The sequence below is a fragment of the Marmota monax genome, unplaced genomic scaffold, assembly GCF_021218885.2.
Source record: "Marmota monax isolate L192 unplaced genomic scaffold, Marmota_monax_Labrador192_F-V1.1 WCK01_AAM20220418_F8-fsc00034, whole genome shotgun sequence".
NCBI classification, from domain to species: domain Eukaryota; kingdom Metazoa; phylum Chordata; class Mammalia; order Rodentia; family Sciuridae; genus Marmota; species Marmota monax.
The window spans coordinates 6,211,291-6,229,461 of record NW_026693934.1 but is presented as its reverse complement, the minus strand read 5'-3'; the positions used below and the strand labels follow the sequence as shown (position 1 = coordinate 6,229,461).

Genomic DNA, 18,171 nt, shown 5'->3' with positions numbered 1-18,171 from the left:
CAAGCAAGCCCTTTTTCAGAACTTACTGTATATCAAGTTTTATGCCAGTTACTAATTATATTAATAAGGCTGAAATGAGGTTACTTTAATCAAGAGTTTTTAAAATAAATGCTTTAGGAATGTAAATACGTGTTTGCTGTAACTGGGAGGAACACAGGGAATTCTGGAGGCAGAATGATCAGACCTTGCTCTAGCAAAGTGATGGGAAGATATTACAGAGAAGTTGAGATCTGGCAGATCAGGAATCACCAGGCAAACATGGGGTAGAAACGTTGAGGTAGAAATTAGCAAAGGGGATGTGTGTGCAGTAGGTGAGTGTTTGGAAACTACAGTGTAAATGAATGGATTACAGACAGCTCAGGATGCTTGGGATGCATGATCCATATGGGGGAGTAATGGGAAACAGGGTTTGAAAGATATGTGGGAGCCAGCTCATGAAAAGTTTCAATTCATTCTGAGGAGTTTGGACATCATCTGAAATTTTGATGGAACCGTTTAAAATTGAACATAGGTGTGATAAAGTCACATCTGTGTTTTTTAAAACATAGTACAGAAATTAATGAGGTGAGACAGCATTGGAAAGTAGCAGGAGAATTAGATGACCATTCAATTACCCGAGCAAGAAATAGGAGTGTATTTTCTTGAATAGAAAAGTGAATCATATGTAGGCATATAAATGGCCACAATTCAACATTGTTTAATAGTGTGCCTTAATGATCTGGAGCACAATGAGTTTTTCACCCATTCTGGGGAGTTCACATAACTGGTGATTACATGGACACTTTCCTGATCAAGAAATTTAAATGCTAAGAGAGGAACAAGAAAAAACAGATTTTGGTCTTTGTCCGCGGGTCAGGACGGTCTCTTGGTCCACGTGGCGCGCAGGACTCTCTCTAAAGTAGATTTCTTCAAGAGGAATTGCCCAATGCAGGTGATAAAGAGACCAAACTGTATGATCCTCCACTGAAGCAAGAAGATCCACTGGATGGTGGGGAAAAAGTAGAAAAGAAGTCTTGTCAGAAAAAGCCTGAGAAGATGATGAACAGATAGAGAAGCAACAAGACTTGGGAGGCAAGTTGTGTTCATCAAACTACAGACTGAGGAAAAAAGGATGTGGATATAAGAAAATTGGAAAAATCCTGTTTGCTCAACCTCATTTCTTTAAGGAAACATTTTTGAAGTTTTAGGTTGAAACTGTTTAGACTTAACCATGAGGGAAGGTATGTAGCTGAGTCTCCAATTTTACTAGCTGGATGTTCTCTACCACTGCTTATTTCTTATGGTAATATCCCCCTATAAGTGTAAAGCAGTGTGAAATGCCTTCAGTATAAAAAGTGTGATATAGCATCTGATAGCAGAGCATTCATACTGGAGGAAAACCTCATGAGTTTATTGAATGTGGGAAAACTTTTACCCACATATCACATTTCATTGAACATAGAAGTCATGCTGAAGGGAAACCTTGTGCTTCTAAAGAGTATTGAAAAGCCTTTAGCTAGATGATAAAATTTTCTCACAAATCTTATCCATTCCTCTGCATTTGAGAGGTCATACAGAGAAGCCTTCTAAATGTAAGAAATGTGGAAATATCTTCAGTCAAAAGTAAATCCTTGTGTATCAAGAAATTCATACTGGAGAGAAACCTTGTGAATGTGGGAAAGCTTCCATTCAGATGTCACACCTCAGTCAGCAGAGAATTTATAGTGGGGAAAGCCCCTTTGCCTGTAAGGTATGTGGGAAAGTCTTCAGCCACAAATCCAATCTTACTGAGCATGAGCTTTTTCATAATAGAGAGAAACCTTTTGAATGTAATGAATGTGGGAAGGCCTTTAGCCAAAAGCAGTATGTCATTAAACATCAGAATACTCATACTGGAGAGAAGCTTTTTGAGTGTAATGATTGTGGAAAATCCTTCAGCCAGAAAGAAATCCTCCTTACCCATCAGAAAATCCACACTGGAGAGAAACCTTTTGAGTGCAAAGATTGTGGGAAAGCTTTCATTCAGAAGTCCAACCTTATCAGACACCAGAGAACTCACACAGGAGAGAAGCTCTTTATATGTAAGGAGTGTGGGAAAACCTTTAGTGGGAAATCAAATCTTACTGAGCATGAGAAAATTCATATTGGAGAGAAACCCTTTAAATGTAATGAGTGTGGAACAGCTTTTGGCCAGAAGAAGTACCTCATAAAGCATCAAAACATTCACACTGGAGAGAAACCCTATGAATGTAATGAATGTGGAAAAGCCTTCTCTCAACGAACATCACTTATTGTGCATGTGAGAATTCATTCAGGTGATAAACCTTATGAATGCAATGTATGTGGAAAAGCCTTCTCTCAGAGTTCATCTCTCACTGTACATGTAAGAAGCCATACAGGTGAGAAACCTTACGGATGTAATGAATGTGGAAAAGCTTTCTCTCAATTCTCAACCCTAGCTCTGCATTTGAGAATACATACAGGTAAGAAACCTTACCAATGCAGTGAATGTGGGAAAGCTTTCAGCCAGAAATCACACCATATTAGACATCAGAAAATTCATACTCATTAAAAACCCTATGAGTACCTTCAAGATAGGAACACATCAAAAATTTATATATCATAAAGTCATTCTGAGGCAGTGTATCACAAATGAAGGGAACAACTTTGAGGATACTGAAGAGGAAGACGTTTGTATGATAAGCAGACTGCCAATAAAAAAAATACTCCACAGTCAATGGTAAAGGTAATGCTGAAACAATAGACATTTCCATTAAAATTGGAACAGAAAACAGGCCTGTTACTCCATCAATATAGATGTGAAGTTCTTCACTTGTGTAATAAGTTGTATTAGAAAGGAAGAGACAAAAACAGATGGTATGATCATCTATAAGTAATAAAACTCTGGTATTGCTTCAGCAGAGGGAAAGAGATTCCAGAAAGAGAACTATGCATTTAGTAGAACTTGCAATATTAAAGAAATTCATCAGATGAGTAAATACGGGACTATCTAAAAAAATTATTTGGAGGTAATTTGTTCTCTAAAGGGGAAAGAAAATAGACCATGAACACACAAGCAAAATTCATGGGAATTGAAGACTGAAAGATACAAAAGCCATTCACTAAAGTGGCTGTGACCTTTGGAGTAGGGAAACTTTCCTTCTTAACAAATTTAAAAATATTTAGCAGTTTTACTTGTGAGTGTATATGCTCAGGAGATACCAGGAAATTTACTGTGGCTTGATTTGTAGCCAAATATTGGAAACAACTTAAATGTTCATCAGGAACAAAAAGAAGTTCTTATGATGTGACACTATACATCTGCAAAATGCAACTATGAGATCCACATGTTATTAACAGAAGGATCTAAAAAAAATTGCATTGAGGGGGAAAAAGAAGTTGCAGGATGATACATACAGTGACTTTGTAAATTTGAATTAAAATTTCATGAAATTTAGTACTTTATATTGGTAATGAATACATACGTGTATGTTAACATTTTTGAAATGGAGAAATACAGGCCAAACTTTTGATAGTGGTAGCCTGTGAAGAGCAAGAGGGGAAGGGAATAAGTATGGGAGGTAGGGTGGGGAGGGGGCTTCAGCTTTTTATATAAAACATCCATTTCTCTTGAAGACTGCAAGTAAATATATGAAGATACTGGCTAATTCTGGATTGTGGTATATGGATATCTTGTCTTATTTTTTGTACTTTTCTGTATTTTTAAAATTTCTCAAAGTTAATAAGAATGGGAGTGAGGATGGAACTCTGTACCTGTAGAATTTATGTTATAATGGACTAATTCCCAATCAAATACTAAACTTTTTATAGAAAATATTTCTAAAATTTTATCAACAATGAGTGGATGGACTTGCTCTCTATGTAATATGAAATTATCTATTTTATTAAAATTAAAATGACAGCAAAAAAAAAAAAAAGAAAAAAAGAAAAAGCAGCAGTCAGAACTCCCAAGAAGCAAACTTTTCTTAGCTACTTCTCCTCAGTATGTGCTTCCAAGAAGTAAAATGGTCTCGAATACCTATGGGATCTCAGTATTTTTCCACATCCCATCTGTTCTTATCAGGAAAAGTAATAATTTTTAGGGTGTCATGCATAATGAAAATTGGGAGTCCCTTGTTCAAATATTGTTGAAAATTTCAAAAGTCTGTCACAGAGCATGAAACCATCCAAGAATCCGCATAGGTCATGTGCCCAAGATGCTGGCCCCAATTCTTATTGGCTTTTTAGCAGCTGAGATCATTATGAGCTTTAAATTTTGATTCCTAGAAAGAGTTGTCACGTGAGTGACTGACCCCTTACCCAGGTATTTTTAATGGCTTGCATTTTTTGTGCTCAGCTGACAACATCCAAGGGCTGGAGGAAATAGGACTTCAAAGAGGTATAATTTTGAGACAGGCAGCAAAGCAGAGTAGATCACAGCACACATTCTGGACCCAGACTTCTTGGGTTTCAAATGCTCTGAACCACTGACTGGAACCTTGCACAAGGTATAGAACCTCTCCATGCTTCCATTTTCTTATCTGCAAAATGGGATTGACAAGAAAAAAACTGTGTTTTAGGATTGTTACAAGGATCAATTTGATTCATGTAAAGCTCTTTCTAGTGTATGAAGTGCTTGAATTGTTTTATTGAAGGTTATAGTTTCCATAGTAAATATTTTTGGGTACAATTATCATTTCAGACTGAAGTTGGTGCACAGACATGCTTAATTTTTAAACCTGGTGTTGCATGCCTGCAATCCCAGCAACTTGTAAGGCTGAGGCAGGAAGATCACAAGTTCTATGCCAGCCTGAGCAACTTTAGTGAAACCCTGTCTCAAAATATTTTTTTTAAAAAAAGATCTGGGAATGTAGCATACTGGTAAATCATTCCTGGTTTCAATCCCTAGTTAATAAAACTAAAACTTAATTTTAAGGTAGCTGAATTTATTATCAGTTTTTTACAGTAATTTTCATTTCTGTGTTTCAAGATACTTTTTTTTCAATCCTAAAGGTATTATTCTTTTTCTTTGAAATGTTTACATCTGTTTTTAATTAATTCCTGTACAAGGTATTGGATAAGATTCCAATCTCTTCTTCCAAGTGGAGAAACTGACCTCATTTTCTCTCATCCCCCTCACCCTTCTTACTGATCTGCCTGCCCTTGCTCTACTTGGAATTAGACTCTGGGTATTTGCATTATGCCATTGGCTCTGCTTTGGATTCTCCTTCCTTAGCTATTACATAGATGACTCTCTACCTCCTTCATGCTCTGGCTCAAATATTCCATTTTTATTGAAGCTTTTCAGGCTTAAAATTATCACCCTCCTCCCCAACACGTATAGGCATGCATTCCCTATTATTCCCTGCCAGTTTTTCTTATTGCAGAACATTGAGTTCCCAAATGAAACACTAAATTTGAACTTCTTTTTTCTGTTCTTTTCCTCTCCCTCTACATTTTTCCTCTCCCTCTTACATTCCCTAGAATGTAAGGTCCTTGAGAATAGAAATACTTTTCTTCTTTTGTTCTATTCTCAATTTCTAGAACAGTTTCTTCTTAGGAGAGTTCATATTTTCCATCCAGAACAGTCCAGAGAAGCTGCAGTGTTTTTATCTTAGGTTTTCTTCTAGTGTGAATTCTGATTCAACAAGTAGAGACATTGTTGAAAGTCTTTGGTGGTGTCCTTCTGTTCCTCCTAGATTTAAGGCCAAGATGGACGAGCAACCCCTCTCTTTCTCTATGTTAGACATATGGGGTTTTTTCCTAGTTTACATACAAATAAGTTCAGTATTATGTGTATGTTGCCCATGTGTGGGGCTGTTTTGTGCTCTGGTCACAGGCTTTGTCTCCTGTTTCCTGATTTACCACATCCATTAAAACCCATGCTCTTACCACCAGTGATCTAAAAATTTTCCCCAAGGACCAGTTCTCTGAAATGCTTTTTTTACTTTCTTGTTTTTTTATAACCATGCATTTAAACAACATTTCAAAGAGAACAACAAGGGAAACAAAAAGTAAAGGGGGTGGGAATGTATAGTTACCCTTGGGTATTAGTACTTTAGGAGAATTTGTTTCAATATATATATAACTAGACACCACCGTAGTGTCACTGTGGATGTGGTTCAAAAAAGCCTATACCCTTTCAAACTCTATTCTGAAATATTTGCATATAAATACTATGATGTCTGAATATTCTTGAACTAATTTGGGTGTGAGTGAGTGGGTAGGGTTGTTGATGAAATAAGTATGGCCATGTATTAATGATTATTAAATCTGGGGGACATGGACACAGCTTCATTTGATAAGCTATAAAATTTCCAAAATAAAAGTGATATAAATTTTAAATTGTATTCCACATAAATTTCAGCATTCTAGTTGTCCTGTGTCAGAGACATGTCTACTATGTTATAAGAAAGTAATGTCTTCATCTCCCCACTCAAGAAAAAAAAATATGTTGTAAATGGCTCCATGTTCCTTCAATCATGATTTTCAATGATTCTTCCCCAATTATCTTTGATGTACCTATTAGGCAGAATTACTGTAAGACCTGGAGAGGGTTAGTGAGGCAGAGAATGCCAGTGGTGCTTGGTGGAGGCATGGGATCAGGGCAAGAGGCTGCCTGTGAGGTGGGCTGGGAAGGACTTACTGAAGAAGGTTACCCTCTTCTTAGTCTCCAGGAGAACTTAGGGGTTTTTCAGACATAGATAGAGGAAATATGCTTAATGCAACCCCCAGAAATCTGTCCCCCAACTAACACTGTTGCATACTCTCTTGATGGCAGACTCTGTACTCACCTCTTCACACTTCTTATAGGCTGAGTGTGCTGTATCTGAAATGCTTAAGAGCAGAAGTGCTTCAGATTTGTGATTTTTTTGGAGTATTTACATATATACATAATGATATATATCTTGGAGATAGGAACAAGAATCTAACCATGAAATTCATTTGTAACTTACATATGTCTTATATACACATGCTCTGAAGGTAATTTTATATGAACTTTTTAATTATTTTCTACATGAAACAAAGATTCATGGCACAAAATTTCCATGGCATGTCAGCCCTCAAAAAGATCTTGGATTTTGGAACAAATCAGATTGCAGATTTTTATATCAGAATTGTTTAGCTTGTACCTGATTATTATTCTTCAAAACCTCAGAATGAGGTATTCTTATTATTTCCCTTTGAGGTACCAGAAGATAACTAATTTTCACAATTTTGCAGATCCACGATTCTGTATTCACTAACTCTAAAAAGTCATATTATTACACCAACTCTGAGCCTGACAAGGAATTTCAAAATCTAGTGGCTTTATATTGAGGCTGAACACACACTGAAGGCAGAAAGACAGGAAATAACATGTACTTTTTGCATAAACACAATCAGTAAGAGTCTTTGTCTGCCTTGTGCTAAAATTTATGGTTAAAAATGAAAAACTTAGTTTTATTTGGTTTTCTTTCTCAGACTTATTGTCCCCTAATCTGTCCTACTATTATCCCCAGAACAAAAACATCAATATCACAACTAATGTCTACTCTCTGTGTGATTTCTTATACCTTACATTAGGGTAAACCAGCATTTATGTGTGTACACATCTTTGAAAAGGGTCATCTAAAAGGAATTTTTACAAACAAGGATTCATGTGGTTAAGCCACAGTGACTACTGGTAGATATAGAACACAGAAGACTCTAAGTGACACAGCCGATTGACAAGTGATACATGTCACTCTTCTGTGAGAACACAGGGTCTGATGACCCACGGCTGCTAGCTGTGTTTAAGTGTGTCTTCATTCTGCTATGACATGGAAGGTGAAGCCCTATGTCCTCCAGCTATTTGCAGGATACTAGGTTTGAGGAGCATTGTTTAATGCCCTCAAGGACTTTATAGTACTAATGGAGTAGGGCAACATGGATTATTTTGAAGAGGGTTTTGTGTGTGTGTGTGTGTATGTGTGTGTGTGTGAGAGAGAGAATATATTGTTAGTTCTCATGCCAGTAACGATGACTGCATCTTGACATTTGTTCACCCCAAACATGTCTGTAAATGGACTAACATGGGGTTTCAATCTTAATGCTAATTGAACACAACTCATTAGCAAGCCTTATAACAGGCAGTCAGGACACACAGCATCTTCTGAAATGAAAGGGGGTCAGGATAGGGAACAAAATACATCCCTGTCATATCAGCACATGTTGGCAAGAAGAAAATGCAAGTGCAACTCATCATTCTAAATTGCAGTGTTGACCCTCCTTCTTTATAGTACACATTTCCAATTATACCCATTATGATGTACTTAGCTGGAGGGCAAGTGGCATTATTTAAATGTGTTGAGAGTGGTAATAATTCAGCTAGTACTCATTTGTTTTCTGTGGCTTGGTTAAGCATACTGCATGGTCTTTTTCCTGTTTTACGTATTGGGTGAATAAGAGGCTCTGCTTTAATTATGCTACATCAGTGGATCTCTTGCCCTGAGGATTTTTAAAAACATACTAGTGTTTGGGCCTTATCCACAAGAAATTCTGAATAAATTGGTTTGTGTTAGGGGACATTAGGAGTTTACAAAAGTGTTCCTTGCCATTTTAATATACTGACAGGATTGAGAACCACATGGGTTGAGGAGAAAGATCAGGTGTGGGTGATTTCCCTTGTGATGTGTAGAGAGTGAGAGGAGGGCCCAGATTCAAAGATCTTATCCACCATTGGGTAAGATTAATTCTCTAAATGGGAGATATTTGAGGGCAGCAGAGGTTGAGGATAGGAATTAAAGAGAATTGGAGAGAAACCCTGGAAATTTAGAACTGTTGTGGAGACTTTTGTAAGCATACAATATCTACCATGGAGAGGAAATGTTTGTAATTCTTATCCTGGATATTTATGTAGATATAAACATGTTATGTTTGTAGCATAGAGTCTATTTAAAGGGCTTGCATATAAGGAATTTTAAGTTCTTTTTTTTTTTTTACAAGATGCTTTAAATCCCATTTAATTAGGCATTCCTAACAGCTGTCCTGTGAATTGGCTAGGCAATATTACCCACATAGGACAAGTAAGAAAATTGAAGCTCTGAAAGGTTAAGTGCATTGCCCAAGGTCATATAGCAATTGGGTAATGAGCTGGGATTAGAAATCTGAGCCCTGGAGGTCCTGTCTGTTTCCAATTCCATTGAATTTGGCTTCTGTTGCAAAATGAATGATGATTATGAAAATTTAAGCATATAGAATACATTTTTTCAGGCACCACTTCAAAATGAAAGAAGTGTATGGATATCCTGGAGCCTATTTTCAACATTCCTGGAAAGTTTAGTAAAAAAGCATTGCAATTTGTGCTTAATTTCATCCATATGTAGACAGGGTCTTTAGTTCAGTGTTTTTTGTGAAGTACTGCAAGGTTTAGGCTGGGAGGGAATTTAGTGGTGGGAAGAGGCTGCTATCGATGTATCTGCTCTTTATATGGAATACCATGATGCATAAGAAGGACATAAAAACTTCCTGCCTATAGTTATTCTAGGGCATTGCATTTTTTTAACCACTAAGCTTACATTTGTCCTTGATCAAAGAAAGAAAATGCTGGGGTAATGGCTTTTGGATAATTAATACAAAGTTTTTAATATCATTTCTGAATCCTTATAAGACTACGGAGAAGTTTGGCATTATTATCCATCCATGAGGCTTCACTTCTGCTGCTCTGCAGAGATTTAATAATGCATGTATGTACATTTCAGTCTAATACTCAGCACCTAGGTGAATCTCCCACATATAGCAGACAGCTGATAAATATTTATCCATGATGACAGCACAGTATGCGGTAAACACTTCCCTCTGAGAATTCAGTCACAGTATTTGTTTTTCCAGATTTAAGCGGGAATGATGGTAAATCCTTGGTTTTGTAAAAAAGGAACTCAACTTGGTGTGACTGTCAATAGTGGTTGTGAAGAAATTTAAAAAGGATTGTTTTCTTGCACATAATTAGTAGAGAGAATGTATTTTCTGGAGTATTCAATGTTAAAGAAACTTCGACTGCCTAACATCATACTGCAGTCTTTGTCTCTCTGTAGCATTGACTCAGAAATAGACTGCTTAACAAGCCAAGTTCAAGTTGTTATTCTCCCTTCATATTAATGCTCTTCTTTGACAATATTCTAGTTCTTTCTAGTTGTGATGTTTCTATCACCATCACATATATAAGTCACTATAGTCAATTATATTGTGATAAGCTCTGTACTTTTCTTTTCCTCTAAGTTCTAATTTTATGATTCATGAGCAAGAGTTACTTTGGGTTACCAAAGTCATCTCCAAATGCAGGACTTGCTATCTCAACAGAATTCCTTGGCGAGCCATCTGAAGACCCAGTGGTCAGATTGAATAATTTTAAACATAGTAGTGCAGTCTGCCTTTTCCACACTTAAAATGCAATTGGATGCATTTCAAGGAGAAACAGACATGCTATTTACTTACATTCACATGGAGATGGGAGTCATGATTGTTTTTGTTAGGGTAGTCATGTGATTTTTCATACAGAGACATCTCTAAGAGTGAATGGAAGAGCCATTATTAATATTTAAGGTGGGATAATAGGCATTAATCAGGACTGCCCTGAGCAAACAGGGGTTTGATCACCCTATCTATTCCTGTCCATTAGATGAGAGGGTAGATGTAGGTACTAATGGCCTTGCAAAAGCAGTTTAGTTTACAGGAATATGGAAAAAATTCTAGTCTCTCATGATCTCCTAGATGCACAGAGATGTGTAGAACATTGGTGAGACCCTGCTGTGAATAGAAGGCTACTTTGTCATTTTTTTCTTTTTTAAGTCAGTGGTAACTAACTCATTTACTGAAATGTTTTTTCTACTATTTTTTTCCTTTCTTCTTCCCTTCATTCCGAAATTCAAATTACACTAAAGAAAATTTCCAAAATCAATCAATGTATATATGCTTTTCATTCAGTATCTCATGAAATCCTTACAGTAATCATAAGAACTACAAACTTTTTGTGGGCCTATGTTTTGATAAGTGGTGTTCCCCAAAAGTTACACTGTGATACCATGCAAGGAGTTTAGAGATGAAGTGATTGGGTTTTGAGAGCTTTAACCTATTTAGTGCATTAATCCCCTGATGGGGATTAACTGGGCAGTAACTGTAGGCAGGTAGTGTGTGGCTGGAGGAGTTAGGTCACTGTGGATGCACTTTTGGGGTATATATTTTGTCCCTGGTGAGCAGAGCTCTCTCTTTGCTTTCTGATTGCATGGCCCATCCTGCTTTACTTCTGCACATACTTCCACCCATGAAGTGCTACCTCACCTCTAGCCCAGAACAATGGAGTTGTCCATCTGTGAACTGACACCCCTGAAACTCTGAGCTCCCAATAAACTTTTCCTCCTCTATGTTGTTCTTGTCAGGTATTTTGGTCACAGCGACGCAGAAATTCTTTTAGAGCCAGGGAAGCTGAAACTTAGCAATGTTAAAGGAATTGCCTGAATCCAACAGGTAGTGTTGTAACTTCACACTGAGAGGTGTTTAACTCATGACCATTTATGCAATGTAAATCATAGCATATCATTAGTGCCATCTTTTTAATAAAATATCTTAAAGGGGAATTATCAACGAATTTTTTGTGCATGTGCAAGCATGTGTGTTTGAATGATGAACTGGATGTAGAACAGAAGAAGAAAGAAGAGAGACAGACCATGAACCTAGAATGACAATAAGCCTGGAGGAATATTAGTGTCATGAAGCATAAGGGATCCCTGAGGTCTTTTAGTGATGGGGATATTTGAGAAACAAGGAAAAGCCCTAGAGTTATAATTCAGGTATTTATAGATCATTATTCTGCAGATGGACAATAACTGCTATGCATTGCTGATATGTAGCCATCTGCATCCTCCATCTACTTTGCTTGCCTCTGAGATCCTCCTGCCATGTGTTCATCTTCTACTCTGCCTCTCTTATCAGCCAGTGGCTACCTAGTTCACTGATGCTCTACCAAGTACTAGCATTTTTCCTATGCTCACTTATTCAGTCAGTTGGACACTTACAGCCAAGTCTCCAAAACACTGATTAATTCTCCAAAACATTGATTAAGTAACACTGGCTTTAATTCACTGTGGTGTGTTCATTGCAAATCACCCAAAGGGACTCTTCATATACTTATTTCTTCCACTTTTGCCACTGTCTTTCTAGAAAAGACTGGTACAGAATTTCACAAAGAATCTGTAGCTATCCTATAATGTTTGTGTCTCCACTCATATTTTCTATGTTAAATATGGTTCTTGATCTTTAAATTGTAATCTTTTCTCAGTGTTACTTCTTTTGGACTGTATTTAATAACTTAAGTTTCATTATACCTAATGACTTAGTGACAATCGAATATGCATAAATCAAAACTGAATTTAAATTAGTTGTTTATTAGTCACAATCATTCTTGTGCAGTTGTTTAGTTTGCAACCAATCACTTTAATTTATTGTTGCTTTTTTATAAGCATAATGAGGTGGGAAGCAACATTCACAAAAACCTACAAATACTCTGTTTTTATTGACATGTAAGCTTTCTGCAAACAGGGTGTTATTAAAGAATTTCTTAGAAAAGAAGCAGTATCTCTTTGGAATAACAGAGGAGTTTTGATGTGAACCCTTCCCCCTAACATGTCCCTTTCTTTTTTAAAAATTTATTTTAATTAGGTATATATGACAGCAAAATCCATTTTGATTCATTGTACATAATTGCAGCACAACTTTTCATTTCTCTGTCTGTACATGATATAGCACCACACCCTATTTGCAGTTTTATATATACCTAGGGTAATGATGTTCATCTCATTTCACCATCTTTCCTGCCCCACTGCACCCTCCCCACACCAACTCCCCTTTGACCAACAAAGTTCCTCCATTTTTCCCATGCCTCCCCCCTCCCCATTTTGGATTAGCATCCACTTATCAGAGAGAACATTCAGCCTTTGGTTTTTTTGGGATTGGCTTACTTCACTTAGCATGATATTCTCCAACTCCATCCATTTACCTGCAAATGCCATGATTTTATTCTCTTTCAATGCTGAGTAATATTCTATTGTGTATATATACCACAGTTTCTTTATCCATTCATCTATGGAAGGGCATCAAGGTTGCTTCTGCAGTTTAGCTATTGTGAATTGAGCTGCTATGAACATTGATGTGGCTGCATTAGTATAGTATGCTGATTTTAAGCCCTTTGGATTAAGGAGTGGGATAGCTAGGTCAATGGTGGTTCCAGTCCAAGTTTTCTGAGGAATCTCCATACTGCCTTCCATAGTGGTTGCACCAATTTGCAGTCCCACCAGAAATATATAAGTGTACCTTTTCCCCCACATCCTCATCCCTTTCTTTTCTTTCTGACTATAAAGTCTCTTTTTAGTGGAAAGATCATGGGCCTTGATGCCTGCCTAGTGCAGTTTAATTCTAGTAATGTGACTTTGGATAATTATTGACCTCTTTCCTCTGTCCATATTTGTATCTGTGAAATGGGAATAACAACAACAACAATAGCTATCTCATAAGATGTTATAATAAAGCAAGGCAGCTTTTGATTATGTGACTTTTCACATATACATAACACCAATTTCTTATATTTAAAAAGCCACTATCACCTCTCTGTGCCTATGTCCTAGAAATCACTTTTCTTATGTGATCAGTAGAATAGTGAGGCTTTGTTTAAGATCACTTTGGGAGAGTATCTTCGATATTTGCTCATTCTCTCTTGCCTGTCTTCAAACCATGTTATTGAGGGCTGCCTCAGGCATCTGCTTCTTTTGTTCATTGTTACCTCCTGGATTTCCAGGACTTTGTTCTTCTCCCTTGGCAAAAGTGCCACTCTCACAGTGGCTTCAAAGTAGAAGTATACTGGAGAGACCTCCAATGCCCCATTTCCAGTGTGCACATTGCCTGCTCTTGCAATTGCCACAGCGTCTGCTATGGAAACCTACAGCATTTGTGACAATGTGGAGAGGGAAAATTCTTCAAAACTGAATTCTGAATATGAACATTCCAAAGTTCAAGGGAAAAGGAGTACACAAAAACATCGCTTAATAGGTATCTCACACATCTTGGTGTTTCCCTGTCTGGAGATCCAAAGGCATGTACAATGATTTCTTCATTTCTCTACAGTGAGTCATTTTCCCCTCTGAAGAATCTTACCTCTGTGTCAGTACTTGTTTCACTATGGAATCCATCCTTCTCAACCTTGACCTGAACAACTGTAGGGCATGAAAATCAATGTAACTCTCTTACACAAACTTTTGTTATTTGACCTGTATTGAGTGTGTGGCATGTGCCGGTGTGCATATGAAAGGGAGAAGCATTGATCCATGCTGTACAGCTAGTCCCCTTTAGGATTTCTATCCCAATATGAGGTGAAGGCAACCCTTTCATTCTTTCTACTATCTTCAATCTTTGTTTATAGTCTCCTAAAATAATATTTAGACAAAAAACATACACACATAAGCCCACAGTCATGTATGCATTCTAAGTTAATTTGCAGAGTAAGTACAATGTAATTTGAATTAATTGGGAAAGCAGAAGAGACTTCTTCCTAGAGGCATAATTATTTATAAAGATCTCCCTACCCAAATGAAGATAGCTTTTTATGTTATTATGCAGAATTGTTTCACTTACTTTTTTTATACTTCTGTTTCTATACTCCTCACAGGGACTTCATTGCATCTTAAAAAAGGCTAATTATAGCACTCCCACTTTTTATAGCAGCATCTCTCCTTTGTCTATATTGGGATATCCTGGCAGGATATCCCTCAAATTGGGCAATTAAGGAAAATTTAATGAAGAGATGATTTACACTGGAATGGGGATTATCAGTATAAGTTAACAGCAGGTGATGATTTTGTACCTGGGCTAGTTACAGATGGGATCCTGGAAGTCAATAGAGAAAAGTACAATTAGTGGCATCAAAAGAAAGTAACTAGAGTCAAGTGCCAATCCATAGAAACTACAGCTTTTGATATAGAGGTGGTAAATCTAGTGGAATAAACATTCTGACCTCTCTCTCCTCTTTTTCTCTTTTTTCCTTCCATTGTGTGTTACATCTTCCCATTGGACACACTCAACAGGAGCCATTAGGCAAGTGGTCACCAACACAGTCCTTCTGTTGTTAGCTTCCTAGATATAGAGCAGGTTAAAGATGGATACAGAGGGGATGTGGAGATCCTGTTCACCTTTACTTGTACCTCAAGGTCATAAAATGTGCCTGTGTGTGTCATTCTCTGGTTCTTCTGAAAATCTTGTTAAAATTATTTATTAAGAAAGAAATTTTGAAGCCTTAATTCATTTTTAAAGAAAAAGGAAAGGACCATCACTAGATGGGAGATCTAAACTCACTTGAGGAAGACAGACTTTGATGGATAAAGACTGAGGAATAGAGAAACTGATAACATGGCAGCTGGAACCATGACCTAACCTAGCAGGAAGGTGATGGCAGTGGAGGAGAAAGCTTATACACTCAGGAGGACTCCACAAACTCATGGTGGCCACCCTGATGGAAGACAGGAGCAAGGAGTAGGCTGAAAACTATATGGGTTAAAGACTTTAAATAACCAGTAGAGGCATTAAAAATAGGTATGCAGTTATAAAAAATTGAAAGGAGATACAAAGTAAATTCTCTTCAATTGTAGCAGAAAGTCAATAGATAATCTCTAAAGTTCATAAATTAAGAAATAATGGCATAGGTATATTAGGTATAAATTTGGAGATAACCACAGAGCTAAATATAGAAACCAAGAGTTAAAAGTGTTCCCTCTGAGGAGGAAGACCAAGTAAGGGAGTTTGGATTGTGGGTCAGTTGTTTTTCATTGTTGAGTCTTGTTTTAATCATTTTCTAAAAAACTTATGTATATATAACTTCAATAAATGCTCATTTTTAGTTGACCTTCTTTCTAGAAATTAATGTCTTAACATGGTTAGGTCCACTGCCTGTCCCAAACCTACCAATTAACTCCATGTTCTCCTTCACTTCCCCCTTTCTTATTCTTTATAACACTCACTATGAGTTTTCCCTCCCTCAGCCCTTCATTGGCACGCAGGCAAGAAATCCACAGAAACCTTTCCTCTGAATGTACTTATGTGTCTTTCTCTGTAAATTTCTTGCACTTTTGTGTCTTGGTGCCTCTTCTCAAACTGGTTCCATGTCCAGTTATATATATAATTTTTTTTTATTTTCCTATTCAGTTTTCAAGAATCAGGATAAAATCTAACTCCTCAATGAACTGTTTCTGATTTCCAGAGTCATAAAGGATCATTCTATCTTCTGTACCCATATAACATCATCTCACTGCTTACCAAACCCTATATTCTGCAGAGTCTTATAACTGGTTATGTATACATTTGCCCTCTTTCTTCTGTGGGTCAGAGATTTGCATCTGCATATCTAGTACATGTCACTTATCTTGCATTTGGTAATTGAAGTAATTGCTAAACACTATAAAGATAATTGACTTTTGTTGTTGATTCCGAAAACATCTAAAGATTGTGAAGTGATGAAGTAACACATTAAATTGATCAGTTTTATTTTTTCTTATTTTTTTTTGAGAGAGAGAGACAGAGAGAATTTTTTTAATATTTATTTTTTAGTTTTCGGTGGACACAACATCTTTATTTTATGTGGTGCTGAGGATTGAACTCAGCGCCCCCGCATGCCAGGCGAGCACCTTTCCACTTGAGCCACAACCCCAGCCCAATCAGTTTTCTTTTTAAGGTGCTTATTAAGAGTTCTACTTCTCAGAAATACCTTGAAGTAAACAACACTTCTTCCCTAAATTCCAATTCTATATACATGCATAAATTTATATATATATATATATATATATATATATATATATATATATATGTATATTATATATTGGTTATAAGGTTATGAGCAATAAGAAATCTAATAAACTAATATGTAATATAAACCATAGGCTACTAAATATTAATTTGTTAGGTGAATTTCTATTATATAAAATAGTCTAAAGAGGAAGACACCTTATTAGATGGAATAAGTTAATAAGAAAACCACAGAGTAGTCAGCTGCTGTTTGAGATTCAGGAGGGTTTCTGAGACCCCCCAGATCATGCCCTGTATATCTTATGTCATTTGAAATGTAGATTCTAATTAATTGAAAATAAATTAAAAGAGTAGGAAGGTATATTTACATATTAGAATAACATATATTTAAAATTACAGTTGCTAATAGTGTGTCTGTGTCACAGAAGCAAACTTGGGCATTAACTCCTAGTATTTGCTAATTCTTATTCCTTGGCTGTCTTTCCACATATGCTTACTTCAATTCTGTCTCTCTACCTTTGTGTCTTTTATTCTCTCCCCTCTAATGCTACCTGGATTTTGGTCTGTATCAATATACAGGGCACTATAATTTTATTTCTCCTTTACTTCAGGAAATACCACAATAAAACAGTCTCGATACAGAATTATCATCCAAGAAGCAGCCAATGGAGGCCAGGAATGCCCAGATACCTTATATGAAGAGAGAGAGTGTGAAGATGTCTCCTTGTGCCCCACATATCGGTAATTAGTTACCTTTTCAAATTATCATTAGATCTAAGTATAAATCCTACTGTTTTCTTGCATTTAATATACAGTTGCTTAGTGAAAAATAAGACGAGGTAATGTATTTTTCAAATGCTTCAGTGTTTTTTCCCAAAAATATATTTGAAAGGACTAAAGGATGTTAACATCTAATTAAAATGCAAAAATCATAACATGTTCGACTCCAAGTGAGCTACTAGATTTCTGTCACTTCTGCAGTCAAATTTAGGCTCATGATCCAAACAGACTCACGATGGAAGGTATTAAACTAGAGGGAAACACATCATCCCCCACCCACACACAAACCAACCACACACCACACACAAACAGAGAAGGGTAACATCTTTATTGTTTCCGTCTTAAAATCTTTAATAAAGAATTAGAAAAAAAATTGTAGTCATTTAATAATTATTTTAATAAAAATAGGTTGTCAATTTTTATCACAATTACAGAAACAACCAGTTAAATGTTTAACCTATGGAGAAAACATTTTTTTTTAAAAGGGGAGAAAATTAATATATTTTTAAACTCTATTATGTTCACTCTGTCGTCTTTCTTGGAAAATTGCTAATTTTTATTCACTAAAACAATGTTTCAGGTTTCTGTGTTGTGTCATAACCTCCTACTCTT

At 36.5% G+C, this 18,171-nt stretch overlaps 1 protein-coding gene across 1 annotated transcript in view; it reads left to right on the top strand.

Moving 5' to 3' along the window:
- The window catches only part of Thsd7b (thrombospondin type 1 domain containing 7B), an 821,885-nt gene that overhangs the window by 473,855 nt on the left and 329,859 nt on the right, over positions 1 to 18,171 (top strand). The window contains exon 11 of the mRNA XM_046463780.2: positions 17,391 to 17,520. Within this exon, the coding sequence (XP_046319736.1) occupies positions 17,391 to 17,520 (130 nt within the window). The remainder of the gene's footprint in view (positions 1 to 17,390; positions 17,521 to 18,171) is intronic.